Genomic DNA, 25,036 nt, shown 5'->3' with positions numbered 1-25,036 from the left:
AGCACAGACGAGTCTCTTCTCTGCAGCTCCAAGACTGGGAAATGTTATTTTCCAGTGAGATTCCCTGAACTAAATTAATTTGCTACTTGGGAGAATCAAAGTAAAGCTTGCAAGAGCTGATCAATCACAGCAAACCAAAGGACCTTGGATAAGCTTAATTCCTTGGCAAGCCTGCTATATCCCGATCCTAAACATATCTACAGGGACCTCTCTTTGTGCAACACATTTTAGCCTTCAGCCATGATTTATAAATCACAATGGCTGGATTAATGACATGCTAGGTCAAAAAAACCGAACCATGCACAAAGCGGGCACCAAACCAGTAAGAAATCCCTACTGGGAAATACTGTTGAACGTGTTTATTTCACTGGAGGAAGTGCCGGCTGCATGCGCATTAATGTTTGCATGCAATTCCAATTAACACAGAATACAGAATTATAGGACTAGAACAGGGGTCCTCAAACTTTTTAAACAGGGGACCGATTCACGGTCCCTCAGACTGTTGCGCGGCCGGACTCCGGCTAGGTGGGTGTGGCTAGGTGGTCATGTGACTGGGTGGGTGTGGCCAATTTAGCGGTCCGTTTTGCCTTTGCCCCTCCCCTGGATCACGTGGCAGTGAAAAACATCCTGAAAGGCTGTTTTTAAAGTGTTTTAAAAGACTTTTAAATCACTACTTTACAAGCTGGCAGCACAGCTGCTTTTCAAGCCAGCAGCAGCCCCTTCCCTACTCACCCACTGGCCCTGAAGCACGTGGCTGCACTGGCGAGATCACCCCTCAGTCAGCTGGCCCTCCCCTGCACCCTTCGGCAGCAGCCGTGGGATCAGAAGTGCAGCTCAACTGGTGAAGTAACTAACTGGAAGTGCAGCTGGAGTGGATGCTCGTTGGAAGATAAGGCCGATAGTGAGGGGCGGGGTGAGGGGTGGGCTAAATCCCACCACTCCACGGGCCGGAGACTTTGCATTGGCAGGCCGTATCCAGCCCATGGGCCATAGTTTGAGGATCTTTGATTTAGAAGGTACCTCCAGAAAAGGGATATTAATAATATTACAACCTTAAGTTTGTATTCCTGGATATAAATTCTATTGAATTATGGAGGGTCCCCCTATCCCGCTCCAATCCTCATGGAGGTTAAACCTTGATGAATTGTGTCACCTCACTTCAAAATGAGTATCCTTCTCAACAGTGGTGCTCAAGTTGTAGAATTTTGTTAACGGTTATATTATTTGTCATCTGTTTTTATTTAAAATTTCACTGATTATTATGCTATCTTCACAATTGTAGGAGACTCTGTTCGTTTCATTTGCAAATTCTATCCTTGTGTTTGGTTCTAAGCGGTCTTCTAAGATCTGCTGGGAAGTGAAAAAAAAATTTACTCCCTATTTTGAAGAAAGTGACATCCAACCGTTACTAAAAAATCACTTACAGTACAATACAATACAATAGTAGAGTTGGAAGGGACCTTGCAGGTCTTCTAGTCCAACCCCCTGCCTAGGCAGGAAGCCCTATACCGTTTCAGACAGATGGCTATCCAACATCTTCTTAAAGACTTCCAATGTTGGGGCATTCACAACTTCTGGAGGCAGGTTGTTCCACTGATTAATTGTGCTAACTGTCAGGAAGTTTCTCCTCAGTTCTAAGTTGCATCTCTCCTTGCTTAGTTTCCACCCATTGCTTCTTGTTCTACCCTCAGTTGCCTTGGAGAATAGTTTGACTCCCTCTTCTTTGTGGCAACCCCTGAGATATTGGAAGACTGCTATCATGTCTCCCCTAGTCCTTCTTTCTCTTACGCTAAACATACCCAGTTCCTGCAACCGTTCTTCATATGTTTTAGTCTCCAGTCCCCTAATCATCTCTGTTGCTCTTCTCTGCACTCTTTCTAGAGTCTCCACATCTTTTCTACATCATGGCGACCAGAACTGAATGCAGGATTCCAAGTGTGGCCTTACCAAGTGTGGCCTTACCACTTCTTTTTGTTCATCCATTTTAAGCATTCCATATTTTTTTTCTTGTCAGCGTTTGATGCAATACTGTCCAAAGGCTTTTGAGAAATCAAAATCAGAATGTTTTCAGCTTTGAACTTTGCTGAAACAACCAAATCAAGGAGCTGTGAACCTCATTTCTTGAAGGTATGGTATCCATGGGTATCCAATGGACTTCAGTAGGGGAAAGTTAGAGAAACTCAAATTCTTTAAAAGGATGGAGAGGAGGAAAAACAGGAGAAATTGAGGCAGACTTTTTTTTATATCCTTTGACCTTGTTTAATCTATCTATCTATCTAAAAATGTCTGTGTGTGTGTGTGTGTATGTTCCACCATAACTCTGGAATGCCTCGAAAACTTTCAACCAAACTTGGTACACAGATGACACCCTTTGGAAACAAATATTGTGGGGATAAGACACCCCTAAAACCCCTCAGGGTGTGTGTTCTGTTACGATACAGCCTGTTGTGCCTTAACATGGCTTCTACTGTACAGTGCAGTGGAGTTGCCATGGTAACGGCTTCCCAATACTCCACAAAGGGGCTCCCTCTGGTAAGGGGGAAAATCCAACGTTAGAAATTACATTTGGTACGGAAATTCCCCCCTCCCCCTCCATAAATAAATACCTGGGCAATGCTGGGTTATCGGCTAGTTAAAGATAAGAGAATGGGCTCTTGCATTCCTTTGAGAAACTGTCAAATCTACACAGGGTTAGAAAAAAAAAATGCCGTCATCTGGCATGTAAATCTATTGGGCATAGCCATTTCTACTTACAGCCGGTTAGCATTTTTTTTTGTTCTAGCAAAGAATCCCTAGAGACCTGGCAAAGACAGGATCATGTGGTATCTCACCATCTCTGAGATTCTCATTCAATTTTCCACCCACCCATCTACGGGAAGGAACAGACTCCGCTTGTTGTTGCCTTGCTTTCTGGAGCTTGTCCTTCTATGCTGGGAGCCAAAGGGCATGCAAGCATCCAACTCAAGGGCCCAAGCGCTCAACTCAGCAAGAACTGGTAGGAACCAGGCAGAAGTGTCGACAGAAGCTGGCACTAAATCAAAAGGGCTAAGGAAGGCCCGTTTGCTCTCCTCCTCTTCAAAAGACGCCAGGGAACAAGAGAGGATAAAACAGGAGGATGGAATGACAGAAAACACAATTCACTCGATACCAAAGTGTAAAACAAAAGACAACCAAAACTTGAAAAGAACAATGAGAGTTTAAATTTCTTAGCTTGACTAGTCCAGGTAGTTCATCTGTGACTTGTTCAGCAAAACCTTAAGCAAGCAAGCGATGTCTACTAAAATAGTAAGCAGTGTCGGTATATACATGCAGGGTAGAAATCCAAGCAAATTGATTTTCTGCCTTTCAGGGTGCCTTTGTTTAATATGGCCAACTTGCTATTTATGTTAATATTAAAAAACAAACAAACCTATGTTGGTCTATTTTGTTAAAGCTTCGAATCCAATTTCCCCTTCCTCTTTGGCTTTGAACAGCATCAACTTTGCAGTGAAGAAACGAACAATAGCCTCGTCAACGCGACCAGCGCTGTGTCTGTCTATCTACAATCCCAGGATGGCACAGTGGTTAGAATGCAGTATTGCAGGCTAATTCACTGCTCACTCCAGGAGTTTGATTCTGAGCGGCTCAAGGTTGACTCAGCCTTCCATCCTTCTCAGGTTGGTAAAATGAGGACCCAGATTGTTAGGGGCAAGAGGCTGACACAGTAAACCACTTAGAGAGGGCTGTGAAACACTGTGAAGCGGGATATAAGTCTAAGTGCTATTGCTATCTTCCTCCCTCCCCTCCCAGTGGTTAGAAGGCAGTATTGAAAGCTAACTCTGCCAACTGCCAGGAGTTCAATTCTGATCGGCTCAAGGCTGACTCAGCCTTCCATCCTTCCAAGGTCGTAAAATGAGGACCCAGATTGTTGGGGCCAATAGACTGGCTCTGTAAACAGCTTAGAGAGGGCTATAAAGCACTGTGAAACAGTATACAAGTCTAAGTGTTATTGCTATCTTATCAATATCTATCTTATCAACCTCTCTCTCTTCAGTATCTATCTCCTTAATATCTATCTCAATATCCCATCACTCTCTCTCTCAATCTCTCCTTAATATCTATCTCCTCTCTCTTCTATCTATATCAATATCTTCTTTCAATACCTCCTTAATGTCTACCTCATATCTATCTATCTATCTATCTATCTATCTATCTATCTATCTATCTATCATCTATCTATCTATCTATCTATCTATCTATCTATCTCTTTCTATCTGTATACCTCAATATTTACCTCATCTCTCAATATCCCTTCTCTCAATACCTCCTTAATATTTACCTTATATCGTGTGTCTGTCTGTCTGTCTGTCTGTCTGTCTGTCTACCTATCTCTTTCTATTTGTATACCTCAATATTTACCTCATCTCTCAATATCTTCTCTCATCAATACTTCCTGAATATTTACCTCATATCGTCTGTCTGTCTGTCTATCCATCCATCTATCTATCCATCCATCCTATCCTATGTAAACTATCATCTACTCATCAATATCTATCATCAATATCCCATCTCTCTCTCTCTCTGTCATCAATATTTATCTTCCTTAATATTAATATCTATCTATCTCATCAATATCTAAATATCTATCTATCTACCATCTATGACTACAGTCATGGATCCCTCTTACAGGATCAAGCAGTTTAAGAACGTAGGAGTTACTACCACCGGATCACAGGCACAAATCACAAACCTCCGCTGAATAAACCACTCCCAGAGTCGTTTTTTATCCTTGCTGCTAGCTCAGCCTTTGCTTAAAATCTCACGCTGGAACAAAAACGAAATCAAAAGGAGGTCTTCTTGCACCTTCATCTTGCCTGAAGGACAAACGCAGCTCTGAAGCATCCGAACCCTCTTAAGCTGCTTATGTCTTTCATTTGAACTTCAGAAGAGGCATTAAGCTCTAATGACTTTAGTGAAACATCTGAAAAGTCCTGGCTGCTGGCATTAATCAGGGCTCACACCTTTATTGGTGTCATAAAGACACCGAGATGTTAAGAGCTTGTCATCATCTGGATTTAAAAAAAAGCGTGTTTCTGTGCTTTTAAGGACTGTATCAAAAGGAAGAAGCGCGGTTAAAAAATGGCATCGCCCTGCGGTGTTTTTGGTTAGCTACACCAAGCTCCTTGTATTTCCTGCCTCTTTTTTTTTTTTGACCAATGTTCATTTGGAGGATAAACTTAAAATTTTTAAAAATCGTTGGAAATGAAAACGGAAAAACGTTTAGCAAATTCCAAACGAAAGAATCACCTTCAGAGAAGAAAAAGAGGCTTGTTTCCTAAATTCTTTTGAACCGCTCTTCTCTAGCTACACATCCTCCAGATGTTGTGGACATCAAAAACCACGCTAAGTAGCCCAAGACTTCTGTGTCAGGTTTTAAAAAATCAATTTATCATTTACTAAAAAAATTTTTTTTTGCAGTGCGCCATCAGAATGTTTCCTAGATTGACTATTTATTCCAGCTAAAGCGTATAGATCAGGGGTCCCCAACCCCGGGCTACAGACCAATACCCAGTCTGTGGCCAGTTGGAACTCTTTCAGTGCTGTTGTATCTTCAAACGGTCACTAAGAACCACCTGTAGTTCGTACTTACAAGGTTGAAAATTCCTCCAGCCGTATTGCTTGTGGCACCTTTCAAGAGCACATGTGATTTAGCATTAAGTCCTGCTGTAATTAAAGGCGATCATAAATCTGCCCATTTGCTTCAGCGTTTCTGAGAGACAAAATTTAGATGAACTTGGTTTCAGTTTTACAGAAAGACAATTTATTGACCTTGTTGGACATTTTCTTGTATTAGTGGCCCATCAGGCAGAAAGGATAGAACAAGGATGAATAATTCAACACACAAACATAAAGCACAACAGGTGATGGATGATTGGTTTGGTTTTATTCTGGGAAGGCTGCAATTATAGATAGCTGTGATGGCAGCCAAACTAAATATTTGGGCTACTTTATCTTTAAAATTAGGAATGCAGAGATGGATGGAATTGTGAGGTGGAGGGGAGGGGGGTGGGTGGGATGCAACCTTAAAGCTAGTTAAGGTAATGATGCATTTGGTGATATGAAGACCCAGGTGCGGAATGGTAGAACAGCAATCTCAGCCCTCCCATTTCCTCCCCAAGAGGAGAGCAAGAACTATGGGCCCAAAAACGACGGTGCAATGGTGTCCATGCACTGACTCAGCTAAAAAAAAAAAACGAAAGGAAGGATGACATGAGGATGATTTTACAAGCTGTTTGTTTCGTATTTCAGAAACCCCCAACGTGGGAATCTTTTAGGTATGAGAATTTTACTCTTCCAGTTCCTTCACTTTGGGCGGCGCCTGGATTGGGAAAGTTTGGTTAATTACTTTGATATGTCCAGAACCTGCCCACTTCTAGGAGAGCAGAAGGTTACAAAAAGGCGAGACAGCCAAGTTTCGCACTATTATTATGCTTTTCCTGTGTTCAGAAATATGGATAACATCTGGAGACACCTATCAAATTCTTAAGGCTCCCCTTGGGAGTAGCTGGAACAAGAACTTAACTCGTAACTGATAAGAGATGGCTGAATTTTGAAGGGTACCCATTTCAAAGTGCAGGCAGATACTTGTATTTTTTTACTGTACTTTAGAAAATACAGCCGAAAGGATTTGTGTTCCCCTTTAGCTGTTAGGTTTAGATACTGCTTTAGGTGGCACAGGTATGCTGTGTGTCTCGAAGACTTTGTAGCTCTACTGTTCAGAATTCTATCAACCAATTGTTCATAATATGCGCTTTTTAGCCTGAATTTCACGGCGCTGAAATTCTTCAAGGCAGCTTGAAAAGGTGAAAGCATAAAAGTAATGGGGTATTTCTTTTGGGCATCAAAAACACACATGTTCTCTCATTAACCCTTGCCATCCAGCTGATAGTGTTGTTGACCTTCTCCACCATGCCACTTCAAAAAAACAAAAACTTTTGTAATTACGAGCTATTAACAAACGAAGAATTCAACCGGTCAAACTTACAAGCGACTGCCGCTGATAAGGATGCGAACAACAAATGTTTTGAAAAATATTTGTAAACCCTTTAGGAGTTGAGCTTCTTATGCTCCCCCTCCCCCCCAAAAAAGTTTTAAATGGCAGATTTCTGAGCTGTTTTAAGTGCAAAGATTCTAAGAAGCAGTCCCCAGAGCAGAAATAATGTTGGCAAATTACTGAGGATAACTTAAAATGCCACCATAATAATGTAGGAAAAATGTGTTTGCTTCAACCCTTTTTGCAGCTTCTCAGATTTTAGACCATTTAGACGGGAAAAATAATAGTTATTGAAACAGGGGCTCCAAAGAGCACACAATACAAAACTTCTACAACGCAGGGCTCTCTTGGACTACAACTCCCACCATGCACAGCCCCCAAAGGCAATGGAAGGTGATGGAGTTCAACATGCACGGAGACTCTAGGTCCGTGTGGCACGCAGAGCCCTCTCTGTGGGCATGCGTGCCGTTGCCAGCTGCTGTTCTGGATTCTGGCACGGTGGCCAGCTGGTCTTTGTGGGCCCTGGAGCGCCAGAAAATTGCCCGAAAAATGGCCTGAGAATGGCCAAAAACCAAGCATGCGCACACCACCTAGCTGATCTTCAGGTTTCTGGTGCTCCAGTGTGAGCACATGAACGCGCATACACATGTGTTCTGGTTTGGGCACTCAATGCCGAAAAGGCTCACCATCACTGCTCTAGGCTTACATTAAAATATTAATAATACTGTATTCACAAAACTGTTTATATTTTAAAGTATGGAGGTGAGGCCAAAGACGACATGTGACTTGTACTAAGCCTACTGGCATTTAAAAAAACCTCATTAACACCTGCAATATCAAAGGTGAAAAATGTTTTATAAAGAGTCACCGAGCAAAGGGGAATCTACTTTCTGTGGCTGCCAATGCTGCTTTCTTCGGGACTTCAACCACCTATGAAAAATACCTGAAAACATTTACTTTTACCTACCCAACTGTATCAAATTAGGTTCAAAACAAACGTTTTTCTTCTTCTTCCTGCAAGTACATCTTTAAGTCACTATCAAAACATCAGATGGGGAGGGGGGGGGAAAGGGGGAGAGAGAAAGAAAATGCATTAGGCCCTTAATGGAAAGTAGGGAAAATCCTCGCTAGCATGAATAAATGGTTATCTGAAACGGTTGCTTCTCAAGAGAGCAGTAATAGGAAACGAAGCAGGGAAATAATTGAAAAAGTTACAAGGACTTGCAAAGGTATCATTAAAAAACCCACGCTAACTGATATTGCCCATGCAGCCCAAGTGAAGTATTAAAATGAAACTTGAGTCACATGTACAAGTTTTCAAAGGATCCGGGCAAGGTCTCCGCTCCCTTGTTGGCTTGCTTGATCTTCTTTCTGCCTGGGGAGGAAGAGGAAGATGTTAAATATTTTCTGAAGCTGGACAATCACGAATGCTTTCACCAGAGTTCCTGCCTTTTGTCCAGATTTGATAGGAGCGAGGGCTTGAAGTGGTTTCTTCGCCGTTCCCAGCCGGGAGATGCCTCCCGCTGCTTTGGCACATACACTCACATATTCCGGTCCGATCAGGAGCCACAGTCTAATGCTGCTTTGAAGCTGGCACCGCTCCTGAACAGCTTTAGGTATTTATCAGCTCAATAGGTCAAAGGTCTGCAGACACTGGGTGGAGCAGCAATATGCTACAAAACTGACTCTTGTCCTCCTGGAACACAAAGAAGGACACGAATAAAAAGGAGAGCAAGAGGCAACGGTTGTCTTCTCAAATGAAAATGCTGGCTCTAAAACATAAGTCATTTCAAATGATCTAAGCCCCAGAGCTCACTGTAACAGTATTGCCAAAAGGGCATTAGGAGTTGTTAACCTAATTTTGCAAAGCTTGTTCTCCGGCAACTTTGTATTATTAAATAGGGCATATAAAACCTTGGCCAGACCAATTCTCGACTAGAGCTCGTCTGCCTGAAATCCACACTGTATATCGGACATTAATATGATTAAGCAGGTCCGGAGGTATTTCACGTGAAGAGAACTCCACTCCTCTGATCACAATAGAATCCCTTACGCCACCAGGCTCGAAATTTTGGGCTTGGACAAAATGGAACTACACCACCTACGGTCTGACCTAAGCATAGTACACAAAATTATCTGCTGCAATGTCCTACCTGTCAATGACTACTTCAGCTTCAACTGCAATAATACACAGGCAAACAATAGATACAAACTCAAGGTAAATCACTCCAAACTCGATTGCAGGAAATACGACTTCAGCAACAGAGTGGTCAACGCCTGGAATGCTCTACCTGACTCCGTTGTTACATCCTCAAATCCCCACAGCTTCAACCTCAAGCTGTCTACCGTGGACCTCACCCCATTCCTAAGAGGACCGTAAATGCACCAGCGTACCTACCGCCCCTGTCCTACTGTTCCCATTTATTCGTACCCATTTCCTGTGTTCATGTCCATGTTGATACTTATACCTGTTATCTCGCATATGTTTGACAAACTAAATATATATATATAAAAATAGAAAATAAACAAGATACAACTTTAAAGACGGTTAAAAAGCAAACAAGAACTGAGTCCTGATAAACTAAGTACATATAATATTTGAGCTTGTAAAAAATAGCAAAAGGTTTTCTTCCTCGGTCAACATACCAAAAGGATCAGCTAATTATTAGTGCATATTTGAACCTAGCAAGAAAAGATCTGGAAAGATTTCCCTAATTTCTTAAAGGAAGAACATTTTTTTAAAAAATCCTGTACAATGGACTCTCAAATCTTTCATATTTGCTACTAAGTAATCTAAGCTCTATGTTGTGACTTCTTCAACGTGGTGATGGTAAAGGGAACATGATTTTTTTAAATGCAAAGATGTTTGCTTAAATAGAGGAAAAAAAGAGAAAGATTTGAACTGTTTTAACAAGTAATCTAAAAATGTATCCACATCAGTAAAAGCAACATTGGTAGCTTACAAAAAAAAACACAAAACCGGAATTACTGAATTAAAAATAATCAGCAATTAAAGTCCTATTTATATAGTCATTTATTGGCGTATGGAAAGGCCAACAATCACAGTGCACAAGACGGAATCTTAAGAACACAACCACGCTGAAAAGTAAGTTACACAACTATTTGCCTGCCAAATAATTTTAAATGCTTGGGCAAATATTGCTTGGCCCAGTGCCAAAAGGCAAACATCTAAAGAGGCATTCCTTTTACCTTAGTTCCACCCTGCCTTTGACTCCTAAATTCAAGTTCTGCTTTGATGGAAAGCTCACTCTGTCTGGAATTATTAGAAAATATTGTACAGATAGGGTACCAATGGGTTCTGGGTGCTTTTCGATTCAAAGTGTTATCCCTCCAAGGAGGATAATCAGGATAAGTTTTATCATCCTATCCCAGGGGTGTCCAAACTTGGAACTCTGGGGAATTCTGGGAGTTGAAGTCCACAAGTCTTAAAGTTCCCAAGTTTGGACACCCCTGTCCTATCCTATGTGTGGAAGTAGGATTCCACATTCTTAGCTAACGTAATATGTAATAATAAGGCATGTTCCTTATAGCTTATTTGGGATTTAGGGCAAGAAGTTGAATACAGGTGATTTGTACAGGAATTTACAAGGCAAAGATCAAGCACACAAGAGGAGAACATATATGTATTTGTATATGTGTTTCTATCAGATGGGGACTGCAGCCAAGAAATTAAAAGACGCTTGCTCCTGGGGAGGAAAGCTATGGCAAATCTAGACAGCATGCTAAAAAGCAGAGACATCCACCCTGCCAACAAAAGTGTGTATAGTCAAGGCTATGGTTTTCCCAGTTGCAATGGATGGCTGTGAAGGTTGGACCATAAGGAAGGCTGAATGCCAAAGAATGGAGCCCTTTGAACTCTGGTGCTGGAGAAGACTCCTGCGAGTCCCTTGGGCTGCAAGGCGATCCAACCGGTCAGTCCTAGAGGAGATCAACCCTGACTGCTCTTTAAAAGACCAGATCCTGAAGAGGAAGCTCAAATCCTTTGGCCACCTAATGAGAAGGAAGGACTCCCTGGAGAAGAGCCGGGAATGCTGGGAACGATGGAGGGCAAAAGAAGAAGGGGACGACAGAGAATGAGGTGGCTGGATGGAGTCCCCGAAGCAGTCAGTGTGAGCTTAAATGGACTCCAGAGGATGGTAGAGGACAGGAAGGCCTGGAGGAATGTTGTCCATGGGGTTGCGATGGATCAGACACGACTTCGCAACTAACAACAAACAACATATGTGTTTAGGCCAATTAACATTGGAGAAGATCTTGGAGTTAATCTATACTGATCTAGATGCTGATTACTGATGGAGAGGTCTTTTGCTTCTCTTTTGGGTTGGTTGATTGCTTCTTTTGCATAGTCTACATATGTTGTCATTGTCTATGTGTCTATGAATGGCTCATTTTCTGCTACTTAAGTTTTCCAGGCAAAGAAAAATACAATTGGATATTCAATTTGAAATGCTGCAATTTGGAATATAAGCGGCATCTTATGGAAAAGCAACCTCCTAATGGAGCTTTAATAACACACCGATACAAATGCACTTCTTCATTGGTAGGGGAGATTCTCATCAGACTCACAAAAGCCCAAGCGTTTGCCTTTGCGAAGGCCTTCTCTTCTAGCTGAAGCCCAGGCGTATGGTCTGAAACCACTGTGTAATTTACTCTGTTAATTACCCCTGATGTAATCCAGCCATCGGTGTCTCTCTCAAGGGGAAGAGCTTTGGGTAGACAATCGTGAACATGGGCTGACTGCAACGGTGGCAGTGTCCCAGAGGGCAGTGCAGCAAATCCAGGAGGCTTCTGGGTAATGAGATCGGAGTCATGAACTTCAAATCTAGAGAGGATTGGGAGAGGAAAAAAAGGATGGCGTCACAAACGATTCCAAAAACTTTGGAGTGTCCTGTGATCAATTTCTCTGACCTTCTGACAAGCAGAGTCAAAGGGGGAAACCAATACAATACAATAGTAGAGTTGGAAGGGACCTTGGAGGTCTTCTAGTCCAACCCCCTGCCTAGGCAGGAAACCCTATACCGTTTCAGACAAATGGCTATCCAACATCTTCTTAAAGACTTCCAGTGTTGGGGCATTCACAACTTCTGGAGGCAACTTCTGTGCCACTGATTAATTGTTCTAACTGTCAGGAAGTTTCTCCTCAGTTCTAAGTTGCTTCTCTCCTTGATTAGTTTCCACCCATTGCTTCTTGTCCTGTCCTCAGGTGCCTTGGAGAATAGTTTGACTCCCTCTTCTTTGTGGCAACCTCTGAGATATTGGAACACTGCTATCATGTCTCCCCTAGTCCTTCTTAGTCCAGATCCATTCAGTCCTTCCTAGTCCTTCCTAGTCCAGATCCATTCAGCAACCGTGTTCCTAATTTCACAACTGCGACAGGGATGAAATGCCACTGGTTCGGATCGGTTCGCCTGAACAGGTAGTAGAAACAAATGCTATCGGTTTGGGCCAACCGGTATTTCCGTCGATCAGCTGTGATGCCCGATTAATATTAGCTAGAAGCAGGATTTCCTGCTTTCTAGCTAATCTAAATCGTGTGGCACAGCGGATTCCCCCCCCCCCCACCGCTGTTCTATTTACCTTTCAGGCGCGCTCGGTAGCTTGCTCCGCCCACTCGCCCGTCTGTTTTTTGACGCTCTGTGCATGCGCGGGAGGTCCTGCGCATGCACGGAGGTGGCACGTGCGAGCGGAGCGAGGTAAGTAGATCACCCCTGAATTGCGGTGATTCCCTTAACAGCGGTGGCAAGGGAAGTTGTAAAACGGGGCAAAGCTGATATCTTAAGAACTATCTTGCTCAGCCACGTAAATTTCGGGCTCAATTGTGGTCGTAAGTTGAGACGCTCGATCGTCATCCAGCTACCTTTTAGAGACTGGCAGTATGTGTTATACAGGGTCCTCATGGCCGCCTCCTGCAAGGGGAGCACGGGGTCCAATTGCGTCCCTATTAACTTCACCTCTGCTGGGAGGAACACTGTCAATTGTCCCGAGGAAAAGGAAAGAAGCTGCACCTCTGTTTTCTGGATGGGAGAACCGCAGCTGGAGAGACATTTGAAAAAAAAAAAACAATGCATGTAAAGAAATGTAAAGTTGGTGTGATCTGTGATCTAAAGCAGGGGTCTCCAACCTTGGCAACTTTAAGACATGTGGACTTCAACTCAACTCTAGCTTAACACATTTATCACTTAGCAACATAAATTCTGGGGGCAATTATGGTCGTAAATTGAAGACCACCTGTATTCTAAGTCAAAATCAAGTCAGTTCCCAAATACGGATTAACTCAGTCTGCAAACCTGGCAACAATCTGAAAATGCCCCGTATATTTACAGGAGGTGCTCAACATCATGATTCAGGAATGAAAATTAACTTGCTGACAAGAAACTTGAAAAGTGTGACATCCCTGACTTGACTTCATCAATTTTAATCAGGCTGGCAGATGTCAAGCAATTACACTTCCAAGAGACAAGCAGAAGCTTGCTCCAAGGCCTGTAGAAGTAAATATGGCAACTGTACACAAGGGTGTTGATTCCAAAGTGTTTTAATCAACACAAGGGAATAAGGTCCCGACAGAAAATTACCAATAAAGGAGAATATTTATAGCTCGGGGTTGATGTGAGGGGTCCTTGCTGCTCTCTGAGCTTCGCTGCTTTCTTGCAGACAATTCATCACCCAACTAGGTAACATCATCAGTGTAAGAAGGAAACGGGGTGTGCAGGGAGGAGGAGTATTATGGGCTCCTTGGTGCTCTCTGAGCTTGGTTGCGTTCTTGCAGACATTTAGTTACCCATCTAGGTAACGTCATCGGTGCTAGAAGGGAATGGGGTGTGCAGAGAAGAGGAGGAGGAGGAGGAGGAGGAGTACTAGAGGGTTCTTGGTGTTTTCTGAGCTTGGTTGTTTTCTTGCAGATGTTTCATTACCCACTCTAGCACTGAGTAGCAAACTAACACCTAGTTTGGGTAATGAAACATCTGCAAGAAAACAACCAAGCTCAGAGGTGATCAAGGCTCTCCTTAAGAGAAAAATCAGAAAAAAAAAACCCGAAGTAAAGGTAGATTTCCAGAATCTGGTTACACTGACGAATTTCAATGATAGACGTGAATAGAAAAAGAACCTGATTCTGTAATTTGGTTTTGCACTGGATCTAGCAACTAAAATTTCAGATCATTAAAGGCATATATTTACTTACTTACATACTTGGCATTCTAAGCCGCAGATTTCCACGTGCTCCAGGTGGCTAAAAGGTATTGCATCACTTTGATCAGCATCTAACGCCAGCACCGTACCTGCACATCTCTCAAAGCCCTTGAGAGACAACCTGTGTTCGTTGGATCACGGAGAGGGGAAGGCTGGTTATCTTGTTATAAGCTGTTCCGCAGAGTATTTATTCCCGTGGTCTCAATGGGTGGCATTCTCTTAAGGAGGGGACCCTTATGCAATTCAATCGCTTTCTCAAAAAAAGTCTTAAAAACGACACCGAATTTGACACGGTATATTTTTTCCTTAAGCCCTTAGGATAACGGCAATGGGTAAGAAGTAGCACAGCACTCGCTTCGCTTATGCTTCTCAATCTTCAAGGCCTGCTTTGAGTGGAGAAATAAGGGTGTGTGTTTATTTTCATGATCCACCAAAAAACAAAGAGCCGTCGCTGGTTTCCATGTTGATGTTTCCTCCGGAATGTAATCCTTTTCCATTCAACAATTCCAAGAACATGGAATCTTTCAGCAGGCAGAAGTTGGGAACCCTTTCTCTTTCAGGTTCCACTCCTGGCGTGTTTGTCCCAACAGGGCGAAGGATTTCACTTCTGCGGATGGTGTTTATAAATATTGAACACCTGGAGATACTCTGCTTCCCTGAAAATAAGACCTCCCCGGATAATAAGCCCAATTGGGTTTTTGAGCGCATGTGCTAAAATAAGCCCTCGCCATTTCCTAGGGTGGAAGGGGGGTACATGCCCCAAGTGCCCCATATGTACTTGCCAGCTACGTGGTAAGGCCTTGCGGAGGCCGCTCCCACAAACCCTAGCTATCGCGCCCCTTGTCTTAGTAGCGGCCACAAAAAGAGTGGCAGGCCAAGCGATGCCAGGGCTGGCAAGAGTGTGCCAGAAACAGAACTTCCGGGCCTCTCTGGATCAGCTGATCTGCGGGCCGCGGTTAAGGAGCCTCCTGCACCTCAAATATAATAAGACCTCCGCGAAAATAAGGCCGAGCGCTTATTCTGGAGGGGGTCAAAAGAAAACAAGACTCTGTCTTATTTTCGGGGAAACACGGTAGAAATCTCTCTTTGTCCAATGTGAGCAGGACTGGCTGATCTATTTACAGAATCACCTGACAGAAGGCAATTCAGACCTAAGGGGATTATACCAGCAGTTGCCATGTCATCTCATGTGCATGCTTTCATGTTCTGCCAGCAGTGCCTAAAGCATACAGAGGGATGCTTTTCCAATTACGAAGCCATCCAAATTAAACAGAGAGGCATGTTATTCTGTTTGCTTGAGGGAATACATTTCGCTGCAAAATTGCCATCTTAACACGGAAAAGCAAGCAAGTGGTATCCAATGCACTTTTCGGAGGCAGAAAGAGAATTGGAATCACCCTCCAGATGTGCTACACTGTATTCCCCGTTGCAGAATGCTACTGGGAGCATTGGGAAGTGTATTCTAAAACACCCAGAAAGTGTGAAGCTCTTGGTGATTGAGCTTGGTTGCTTGCCATCAGAGTCCTCTTAAATGCTCAAATGAAAATAACACTAGCGCTTAGCACTTAAGACTTATATACCGCTTCGCAGTAGTTTTACAGCTCTCTAAGCAGTTTACAGAGTCATCATATCCCCCCACCCCCAACAATCTGGGTCCTCGTTTTAGCGACCTCAGAAGGATGGAAGGCTGAGTCAATCTTGCGCAAATGAAAATAGCAATAGAGCTTAGAATTTAGACTTATATATCCCTTCACAGTGCTTTTAAAGCCCTAACAATTTACAGAGTCAGCATCTTGCCCCCAACAATCTGGATCATCACTTTACCAACCTCGGAAGGATGGAAGGCCGAGTCTATCTTGAGCCGGTCAGGATCGAATTGCCAAATGGCAGTCAGCCGGCAGTCAGCAGAAGTAGCCTGCAGTACTGCACTCTAACCACTGAGCCACCACGGCTCATGAGCAATAAATCAGCCCTTCTCTCCGCCCAGAATGCAGTCTTCCAAAGAGGCCATACAGTGTTAAGACTGCACAGCCCTCCCTCCCTCAACAGAGGACGGGGATGGAATTGCACCTATCTCATGTTTACAATGCAATCCTTTCAACAGTCCCAAAAAGATTCCATACCTGTTTGCACTCTAATTCAGGCGACTCTGGAGGATACAGGTAAACCCCCAAGTGGCCTCAATGACTTTCAAAGAACTAATAACCAGATGACTGCAAAAAATATAAATCCTTCCCCACCAGGAACTTAGGGATGAAGAGGTTTGTTGGATGAGAAGCCAAACATTTTGAAAGAAAAACAAAATAAGGAAGTCTAGTTGCCTTTTGGAAAAAAAAAACACCTTTGGGACAACCATGGATGATTGAGAATCTCCATAGACTGACCAGGCAAGCCACTTGCATACTGTATAAATACAGAGCAAACCCCACCCTCTTCTAGCACTGATGATGTTACATAGTTGGATAATGAAATGTCTGCAAGCAGATAACTAAACTCAAAGAGCACCAAGGACCCTGTCATCCTCCTCCTTTCCACAAACCCCATCCCCTTATAGCACTGATGACGTTACTTAGTTGGGTAATAAAACACCCTCAAGTAGACAACTAAGCTCAGGGAGCACCAAGGATGCCATAATTCAACCCTGAGCTACAGAGATCTCTCTTCTATTGGATCTAAAAGGTGCCATTTTAGGAACTTATCAATATCATTCTATATAATACATGATCTTTAGTACTCCATAGAACTGTATGTTGGAAAGCACACTTAGAGAATAATGCCATAAAACACCTATGGAAAAATGCAGGTTTATCTCAACACTTCTATTTTATTCATACTAAATCTCAAGTTCAACATTTCCCTGTCTTATAAGATCAAGAAACAGCACAAGAATCATGCTGTACGTAATGGATGAGAATTTTTTAATGTTTTTTTTAATGTTTAAAAAAAATTAAAAAAAAGAAACAGCACAGGTAGCAAGGCTAAGCTCTACAAACAATTAATAAAGGTAAAGGTTCCCCTGGCACATACGTGCCAGTCAATCCCAACTCTAGGAGGCGGTGCTCATCTCCGTTTCAAAGCCAAAGAGCCAGCGCTGTCCGAAGACGTCTCTGTAGTCATGTGGCCGGCATGACTAAACGCCGAAGGTGCACAGAACGCTGTTACCTTCCCACCAAAGGCGGTCCCTATTTTTCTACTTGCATTTTTTTTACGTGCTTTCTAACTGCTTGCTCGGCTGGGACAAGTAACGGGAGCTGACTCCGTTACGCGGCGCTAGGGGATTCGAACCGCCGAACTGCTGACCTTTCTGATTGACAAGCGCAATGTCTTAGCCACCGAGCCACCGTGTTCCTTAGAAGCATTTAATAGTGAGAAAATCAATGCAGGAGATTTAATACAACTGAATGGAGCAAACATTATAGGTATAAATTCCTTTAAAGCATAACACTGTCATTCAACAGATTAAATAATCCATAAAGATAAAATTTATGAAAAAGATAGACAAGATAAAAGGATGCATGGCAATTTATATTTGTAGGCTTGATTTAAATTTGAGTACCTACCCATTACAACCAATGACTTTGTTATAAAGGTAAGAAGGGAGACCTTTAAGGTGAGCGTTGTTATCCACATAAACATATTGCAGTTCCCGAGAACGACCTAAATCTGGGTTTAAGAAACATTAAAAAGAAAACAAGTGATTTTCTTCCTGATAGACATGTTTAAACAAACACATACATGCATACATATACACACACTTTCCTGGTGTGTCGGTGAACATGCCTACCATCTGAGCACGCTAGGAAAAAAAAAAACCTTTTATTAAATAAATGAAAGCCCTATAATAGCCAGACAGGTTCTGCAATGAAAATTATCCCCTAATTTCCACATTTCTGTCTGGGAATATATGCAAATAAGATTCTTTCACAAGAAATAATAGAAGACTCATTAAATGGCTGGAAAAAGAACAATGCAGAGTTCCAATTTTCTTCTGTGACTTTTTTTTCAAGAAGCCTGCCAAGACTAAGCAGGGCTGTTTCATTCCAAGAAAAACAATGACATGACTAAGAATAAAAAAAAACATGCCTCTGCATTTCTCTTTGTGTGTGTGTGTGTGTGTGTGTGTGTGTGTGTGTGTGTTTGTGCGTGCAGGAACCTGTGAATGAAACGAAGCAATTTGATTTACAACGCTGTTGTTTTTTCTTAGCTCCGGGAGATGCAGTTTGCTTCCCTGAAATCAGCCAAAAAGCCCAGACAGTCCTCGACTTACGACCATAACATTTCTGTGGCTAAGTTACCAAGCGAATTTTGCCCCAATTTTGTAATCGTTCTTGCCACAGTTGTTAAATGAATCACCGCAGCTGTTAAGTTAGTCACACGGTTGTTAAGTGAAACCGATGGGAAATTAAAAAAGCCTTGGAAGTTCATCAGAACTTAATTTGCAAAGGTGGGATGTACCTCCCTAATTGAAGCTGCATTTTTATTTCTTTCTAAGCTAGTATTTTATGGTTGGTATGAATTTAATTTTGCCATTAAAACTTTCTCAGGTGTTACAAGATTTCTACAAACTTTCGCTAAACAGTGAAATGGCAGCCTAAACTCATTTAAAAATAAAGCAACAAATAGTTGGGAGTCCCCCCCCCCCCATGGTTCTTCTTTCAATCTTTCATCAATTGAGAATCATGATATATACATATCTGTAGCATCAACACATCCATTATGTCTTTGCTTGTTCCTTTCTCATGAAAACCTCCCCATGACTTAAAAGCTGAGCCAAGGGAAACGCAGCCAAACCACAAAAAGGCTACCTCAATGTTAGAAATGTTCAATCTTAGTAATACTGAGGCGGCTTTTCTCCTTAAAGCTTTAAACTTCTGCAACCAAGACGAGAAAGCAGGGGTGTCAAACTCAAGGCCCGGGAAGTGCTTAGATCTGGCCCACGGGGCCGCCTTGGAAATCGGCCCGCAGTGCCTCTGCCAGCAAAAAGGAAGCTCACATGGGCTGCGGGCAGCCCTCTCAGGCTCCGTTTTCCTTGGCAGAGGGTTGGAAGAGGCGATCACAGTTGAAAATGGAGCTCGGAGCCCGTTTTCGCTGGCAGAGTACTCGGGCCACCAAAGGCGTCCCTGACACGAGTGATGTTGAGCTGGCCATGCCCATCCTGGCCATGCCCCCCCTGGCCCTCCCGAGGTCAAACAGACCCCTGATGCACCGCTCAATGAAATAGAGTTTGACACCCCTGTGATAAAGGATCCGGAAGCTGAATTGTATGACGGATGGTTGAGGGAGCTAGGTATGTCTAGCCTACCAAACAGAAAGGATTAGGGGGGACATGATAACTGTCTTCCTGAGGGCCTGTCAAAGAGAAGAAGGTCTAGTCTCCAAAGCACCAGAGGGCAGGACAAGAAGTAACGAGGGGAAGCTTATAGAAGACAGGTCCAACCTAGAAGCAAGGAGAAATTTTTTGATAGTGAGAATAGTTAATCAATGGCATAACTTGCGTACTGGAGTTTGTGGGTGCTCCATCATTATAGGTTTTCAAGAAGACCATTTTGTCTGGGCTGGTATACTGCCTTGAGCAGAGGGTTGATCTCTTAGTTCCCTTCCAGCCCTACGATTCTATGATCATGTGAGAAACTCTCCCTCCCTCCCTCCCTCCCTCCCTCCCTCTCTCTCTCTCTCTCTCTCTTTCCTAAACATGTCCTTTTCAGACTTTGTAGAAAAAGGAAGGTGGCATCTGAAGTCACAAAAGGAAGTTTGCATGTAGCTTTTTTGCAATTTTTAAAGCAGTACAGTTTGTCTGCAACGTTTCCATTTTTTTCTCCTCCCAGTGTGGGAGATCAAAGACTTTTCACTTGAACAAACTCCATGAGTCCTAAACAAACCCCAATTCAACTATACTTTTGAAGAAACTGTCCTCAAGGCACCGGCATCTGCATTTCACGTGGTTAAAAATGGAACAAAAGGTCTTACATGTCTGCCTTGGTTCCTTTTTTAAAAAAAAAACTCTACCGTGAAAGTAGAAAAGCGATGCAATTCGAGATAATAAAGGAAGCCGTATTAACAAACGCAGAGATTCATTTTATGTCTGTGTGTGTGATTCTTTTTTTAAAACAAAAGGAGAATTGATACAGTCATCTACAAAGCATATGGGCTGGCATAGCAATATCCTAAGCTAGGGTGGCCGACTCAAAAGCCACAGGTGGTCCTTAGCACATTTGCAGTCGCATAGCTTTCCAAGAACACACTGCTAAAATTTGGCAGCAAAATGGCCAGATTCCTGAAGCTGTGATTTTGGGTTTTGTTTTGCTACGCTTTTCCTCCAAAATGAGGGTGAAAGTAAGAGAGAGAGTAAGAAAGTAAAACACTTGAATTCCCACCCTAAAGTGACCTTTAGTACTGATGGAAATTAGGCTGCCAGATTATGTTATTCACTGAATTTCAGCAGAATTTCTTGAGCTGTCTGGTGTGTTTGTGTGTGTGTGAGTGTGAGTGTGTGTCTGTGTGTGTTTTGAGAGGTGAAAATAGAAACACTTTCTTCACATAAGCTTTCTTCTTCCATATCACCTTTAACATCTGAGAAACAGGCCACCCAAACTCATTTAATAGAATAACGGAGCTGGAAGGGACCTTGGAGGTCTTCTAGTCCAACCCCCTTGCTTGAGCAGGAGACCCTATGCCATTTCAGACAAATGATTGTCCAATCTCTTCTTAAAATTATCCAATGGTGGAGTATTCACAACTTCTGGAGGCAAGCCTTTCCACTGGGTTGATTGTTCTCATTGTTAGAAAATTTCTCCTTAGTTCTATGTTGGAATTTCATTCTGATTTCAGACCCTTAAAGTGTCATAAAACTACCTGGCTGTGGTTTTATCTACAGTCCCTAATTTTTAGAAAGTTCCCATCCCTGCCATTCCTTAAAGGATAAAATAAATAGATTTTTATCAAATTTGGACTGGATTCATGCAATATGCTAAACCCTGGTTTGTTAAACTATATTGACTTGAACAAAGCCATTCCTTAAAGCAGGGGTGTCCAAACTTGGGAACTTTAAGACTTGTGAATTCTGGGAGTTGAAGTCCACAAGTCTTAAAGTTCCCAAGTTTGGACACCCCTGCCTTAAAGGATAAAGTAGATTTTTTTTCTGCCTGCCTGCCTGCCAGCCATCTTGCCATCCTGCCATCCATCCATCTACCCACCCACCCACCTATCTATCTATCAGAATAGAGCTGGAAGGAACCTTGGAGGTGTTCGAGTCCAACCCTCTGTTCAAACAGGAGACCCTATACATTTCAGGCTGTCTAGTCTCTTCTTAAAAACCTCCAGTTAACTTAAAAAACAACTTCTGATGGCAAGCTGTTAATTATTCATTGTTAACAATCAAATTTTGACTGGATTCATGTCAACATGCTAAACCCTGATTTTGTATTAAATAAAGTACAGGTCGGAGTCTCACAGCTTGCTATGCCACAAAGACCAGTTTATCAACAATATTGGTTGGGTTTATTTGCATAAGGTGAGAATCTAAAAACTGACATTGCTCATCATTGGTGGAAGGATGTAGGAGGCACCCTGAAAGGCTGAAAACCACATCTACAAGGTGGAATTCAGTGAAGTTGGCAAACTGTGAATTTGGGTTAAGCTTAGAGTTCATTAAAAATTAGCTAATAGGGAATGATTTTGCTGGATTTTTTTCTGTTTTGTTTAACCTGACTTGGGGATCTTGCCATCCTGGTTTATAACATGCGGTATTGTAACTCTCAACATTAGCCCATTCAATTGTTGGGTTCATATAAGCAAACTTTGGTTAGGTAAGGTAAAGGTTCCCCTCGGACATATGTGGTGGTTGTTCCTGACTCTAGGGGGCAGTGCTCATCTCCGTTTCAAAGCTGAAAAGCCAGAGCTGTCCGAAGACGTTCTCCGTGGCCATGTGGCTGGCATGACTCAACGCTGAAGGTGCACAGAATGCTGTTACCTTCCCACCAAAGGTGGTCCCTATTTTTCTACTTGCATTTCTGATCGACAAGCTTAGCAGCCACTGAACCACTGCGTCCCAAAACTTTGGTTAAGCAGAAAACATAAACCTAAACTATGTAAAACTGGAGGACTTTGATTAGTTATCTATCAGATACTTCTTGCTTTCTAATATAAAAATAATCTCAATTTTTCCTCTTTCGTAGCTAGTCCCCTGCCCGTATATTTTAGAATTCAATTCTCCAATAGCCAAAGCAGCACTCACCGAGAGGCAAGAAGGCAAGCTGGTTTCCCGCCATGGACAACTCATTGAGGCTGGGAAGCTGGCAAAGATGGCGAGGGACGTACCAGAGATGATTCTGGTCAGCAGTGAGGTACTGAAGAGAGAGGCACATGTGCAGCTTTTCAGGCAAGGTTATCAAATGATTGGTTGAGATGTCCAGTGTCTGCAGCTCTTTAAGGTCTCCAAGCTCTACAAACACAATGACAAAAACAGCCAAAAGATGTTACATTTCATACTTTACAAGAAACATCTCAAGGAAAATCCAGAATAAACAGAGTTGGGAGGAACCTTGTGGGTCTTCTAGTCCAACCCACTGTTCAAACAGAAGACCCTATAACCGTGATGATAAACCTATGGCACGCATGCCAGAGGTGGCAAGCAGAGCCATCTCTGTGGGCATGTGCGCCGTCATCCCAGCTCAGCCAGCTGGTTGTCGGATTTCCGAGGTGCGCATCTGTGCCAGCCAGCTGGTTGTTGGGTTTCTGGTGCCCTGGTGCAGGCACGCCTTCTGGTTTGGGCACTCTGTGCCTAAAGGTTTTGCCATCACTGCCCTAATGTCAGCATTCCAAATATCATCCAAAATTAAATCAGAATCCAAGGCAGAACTTTCCTCAAATTTCCAATTTATTAAGAGAGACATATTGGCCCAACTGTGGAAAACCTGAATCTGAAAGCTTCCTGGGTTTTCCACCCAGTTGAAAGTTCCAGATCTTGCTCCCATGCCCACAAGTTCATCATATGGTCCAATCTTCCATTGGCACGCTGGTTGTTCCACCCATCCAGTTCCAGTCAGGTGCAGAGGTTCAAAGACAAAGGATGACCTTGGCTTTCTAGAAGGAATTTTGTTATGGCTACATATCATCTAACTCCATACAATCCCCCTTCCATTTTCCCACAATTGAAAATGCATAGTAGAATCATAGAAAGTGTGGCAGGCCAAAGATCCAAAAGAAAAGACGGCTGCAGGTCTGACAATGTCAGTGTATGCATATTGTATGTTCAGAAAGATCTCAAATCAACCTCAGTATAGGTCTGTTTTAGAAAGGAATGTTTTATTTTGACAACAACATTCTACTCCAGTGATGGCGAACCTATGGCACGCGTGCCACAAGTGGCACGCGGAGCCATTTGTCAGGGCACGCGAAGTGCTGCCCTGTCAGCTGGCCAGCGTGCATGGGCGCGCTGGCCAGCTGAGTTCACCTTTTTAAAAGCCATTTTTTGCCCTCCCCATTCTCCAGAGGCTTTATAGGAACCCGGGGAGGGCGAAAAGAGCCTCCCCTGCCCCCCTGGAGGCCCTCCGGAGGCTTCAGGGACCGTCCGGACAGTCCCTGAAGCCTTCAGAATGCTTAAAACAACCCTCTGAGCAACCCGGAAGTCACTTCCGGTTTCCGAAGGCTTCAGGGAAGCCTCCGGACGGTCCCTGAAGCCTCCGGAGGGCCTCCGGGGGGGGGGGGGAAGAGGCTCTTTTCGCCCTCCCCAGGCTCCTATAAAGCCTCTGGAGTCTGGGGAGGGCGAAAAAAGCATGTAAAAATGGGGGGGGGGAGTCGTGCGTTGCATTATGGGTGCGGCATGCCCGCACTTGACCCCCCTGCGCTCCCCCCACTTGTGGCACGCGAGCCAAAAAAGGTTCGCCATCACTGTTCTACTCCTTACTATTCCCCCTCCCAATTCCCCACTAATGAAACAGCATAATAAAATAAGAGAGAGTGTGGCAGGCCAAAGATCCTAAAAGGAATATGACTGGAGGCCTGACACCTATACCATTCCAGACAAATGGATGTCCAGTCTCTTCTTAAAAACCTCCAGTGTTGAAGTAAGTACCCACAACTTATGGAGGCAAGTTGTTCCACTGCTTGTTCTAACTGTCAGGAAATGTCTCCTTAATTCTAGATTGGCTGTCTCGATTAGTTTCCATCCATTGCTTCTTGTCAGGGGCTATGGAGAATGAGTTGACCCCTCTTCCTTGTGGCAGCCCCTCAAATATTGCAATCCAAATTCAATTCAAAATCCAATTCAAGTTTTAAAAAGAGCATCTATATATATGAGAGGAGTTGCAGCAGCATCCATCAAGGGTATCACCAAACACCACAGGAGGATTTGCTGATGCTAAGGCACAAGTTGTGATTGACCTATGTTATTATTACTATGGAACTCCTGCATTATTTGACGTGACCTGCATAAATCAGGAATCCGGGAGTACCTTTTCAAGCTACCAAATTCTATTAAAAGGGCTAAACTTTTGCGAGTGTGAAAGCTTTGCATTTTAATAAAATGTAACGCTACCAGATTCCACCTGGTTTTTGGATATATAGATTAATATGGCTTTCCTCCTACAACAGGGGTGTCCAAACTTGGGAACTTTAAGACTTGTGGACTTCCACTCCCAGAATTCCCCAGCCAGCAGTGCTGGCTGGGGAATTCTGGGAGTTGAAGTCCACAAGTCTTAAAGTTCCCAAGTTTGGACACCCCTGTCCTACAAGGTTCACACAAGCTGGTACTGGCCTCTGTGAAGCGATTGGGATTCTGAGCTGTGGTGGCGCAGC

At 43.2% G+C, this 25,036-nt stretch overlaps 1 protein-coding gene across 2 annotated transcripts in view; it reads right to left on the bottom strand.

The window, feature by feature from the left end:
- Window positions 1-5,777: 5,777 nt before the first annotated feature.
- Window positions 5,778-25,036, bottom strand: part of LRRC28 (leucine rich repeat containing 28) — a 51,975-nt gene continuing 32,716 nt past the window's right edge. The window contains exons 6-11 of one of the 2 annotated variants that reach the window (XR_014176373.1): window positions 22,476-22,682; window positions 17,803-17,905; window positions 12,912-13,087; window positions 11,717-11,876; window positions 8,001-8,729; window positions 5,778-6,954 (exon numbers count right to left, since the gene is read on the bottom strand). Coding sequence is in view for 1 of the 2 variants with exons in the window: in XM_081964962.1 (XP_081821088.1) it covers window positions 8,657-8,729; window positions 11,717-11,876; window positions 12,912-13,087; window positions 17,803-17,905; window positions 22,476-22,682 (719 nt within the window). In the remaining variant the exon portion in view is untranslated. Of the gene's footprint in view, window positions 8,730-11,716; window positions 11,877-12,911; window positions 13,088-17,802; window positions 17,906-22,475; window positions 22,683-25,036 lie in introns of both variants that reach the window. The other variant, XM_081964962.1, reaches the window with a different exon arrangement.

This window comes from Natrix helvetica (assembly GCF_964273705.1).
Source record: "Natrix helvetica genome assembly, chromosome: 12".
Lineage (NCBI taxonomy): Eukaryota > Metazoa > Chordata > Lepidosauria > Squamata > Natricidae > Natrix > Natrix helvetica.
Note: the sequence above shows the minus strand (reverse complement) of the source record. Positions and strands in the feature narration are given on the sequence as shown.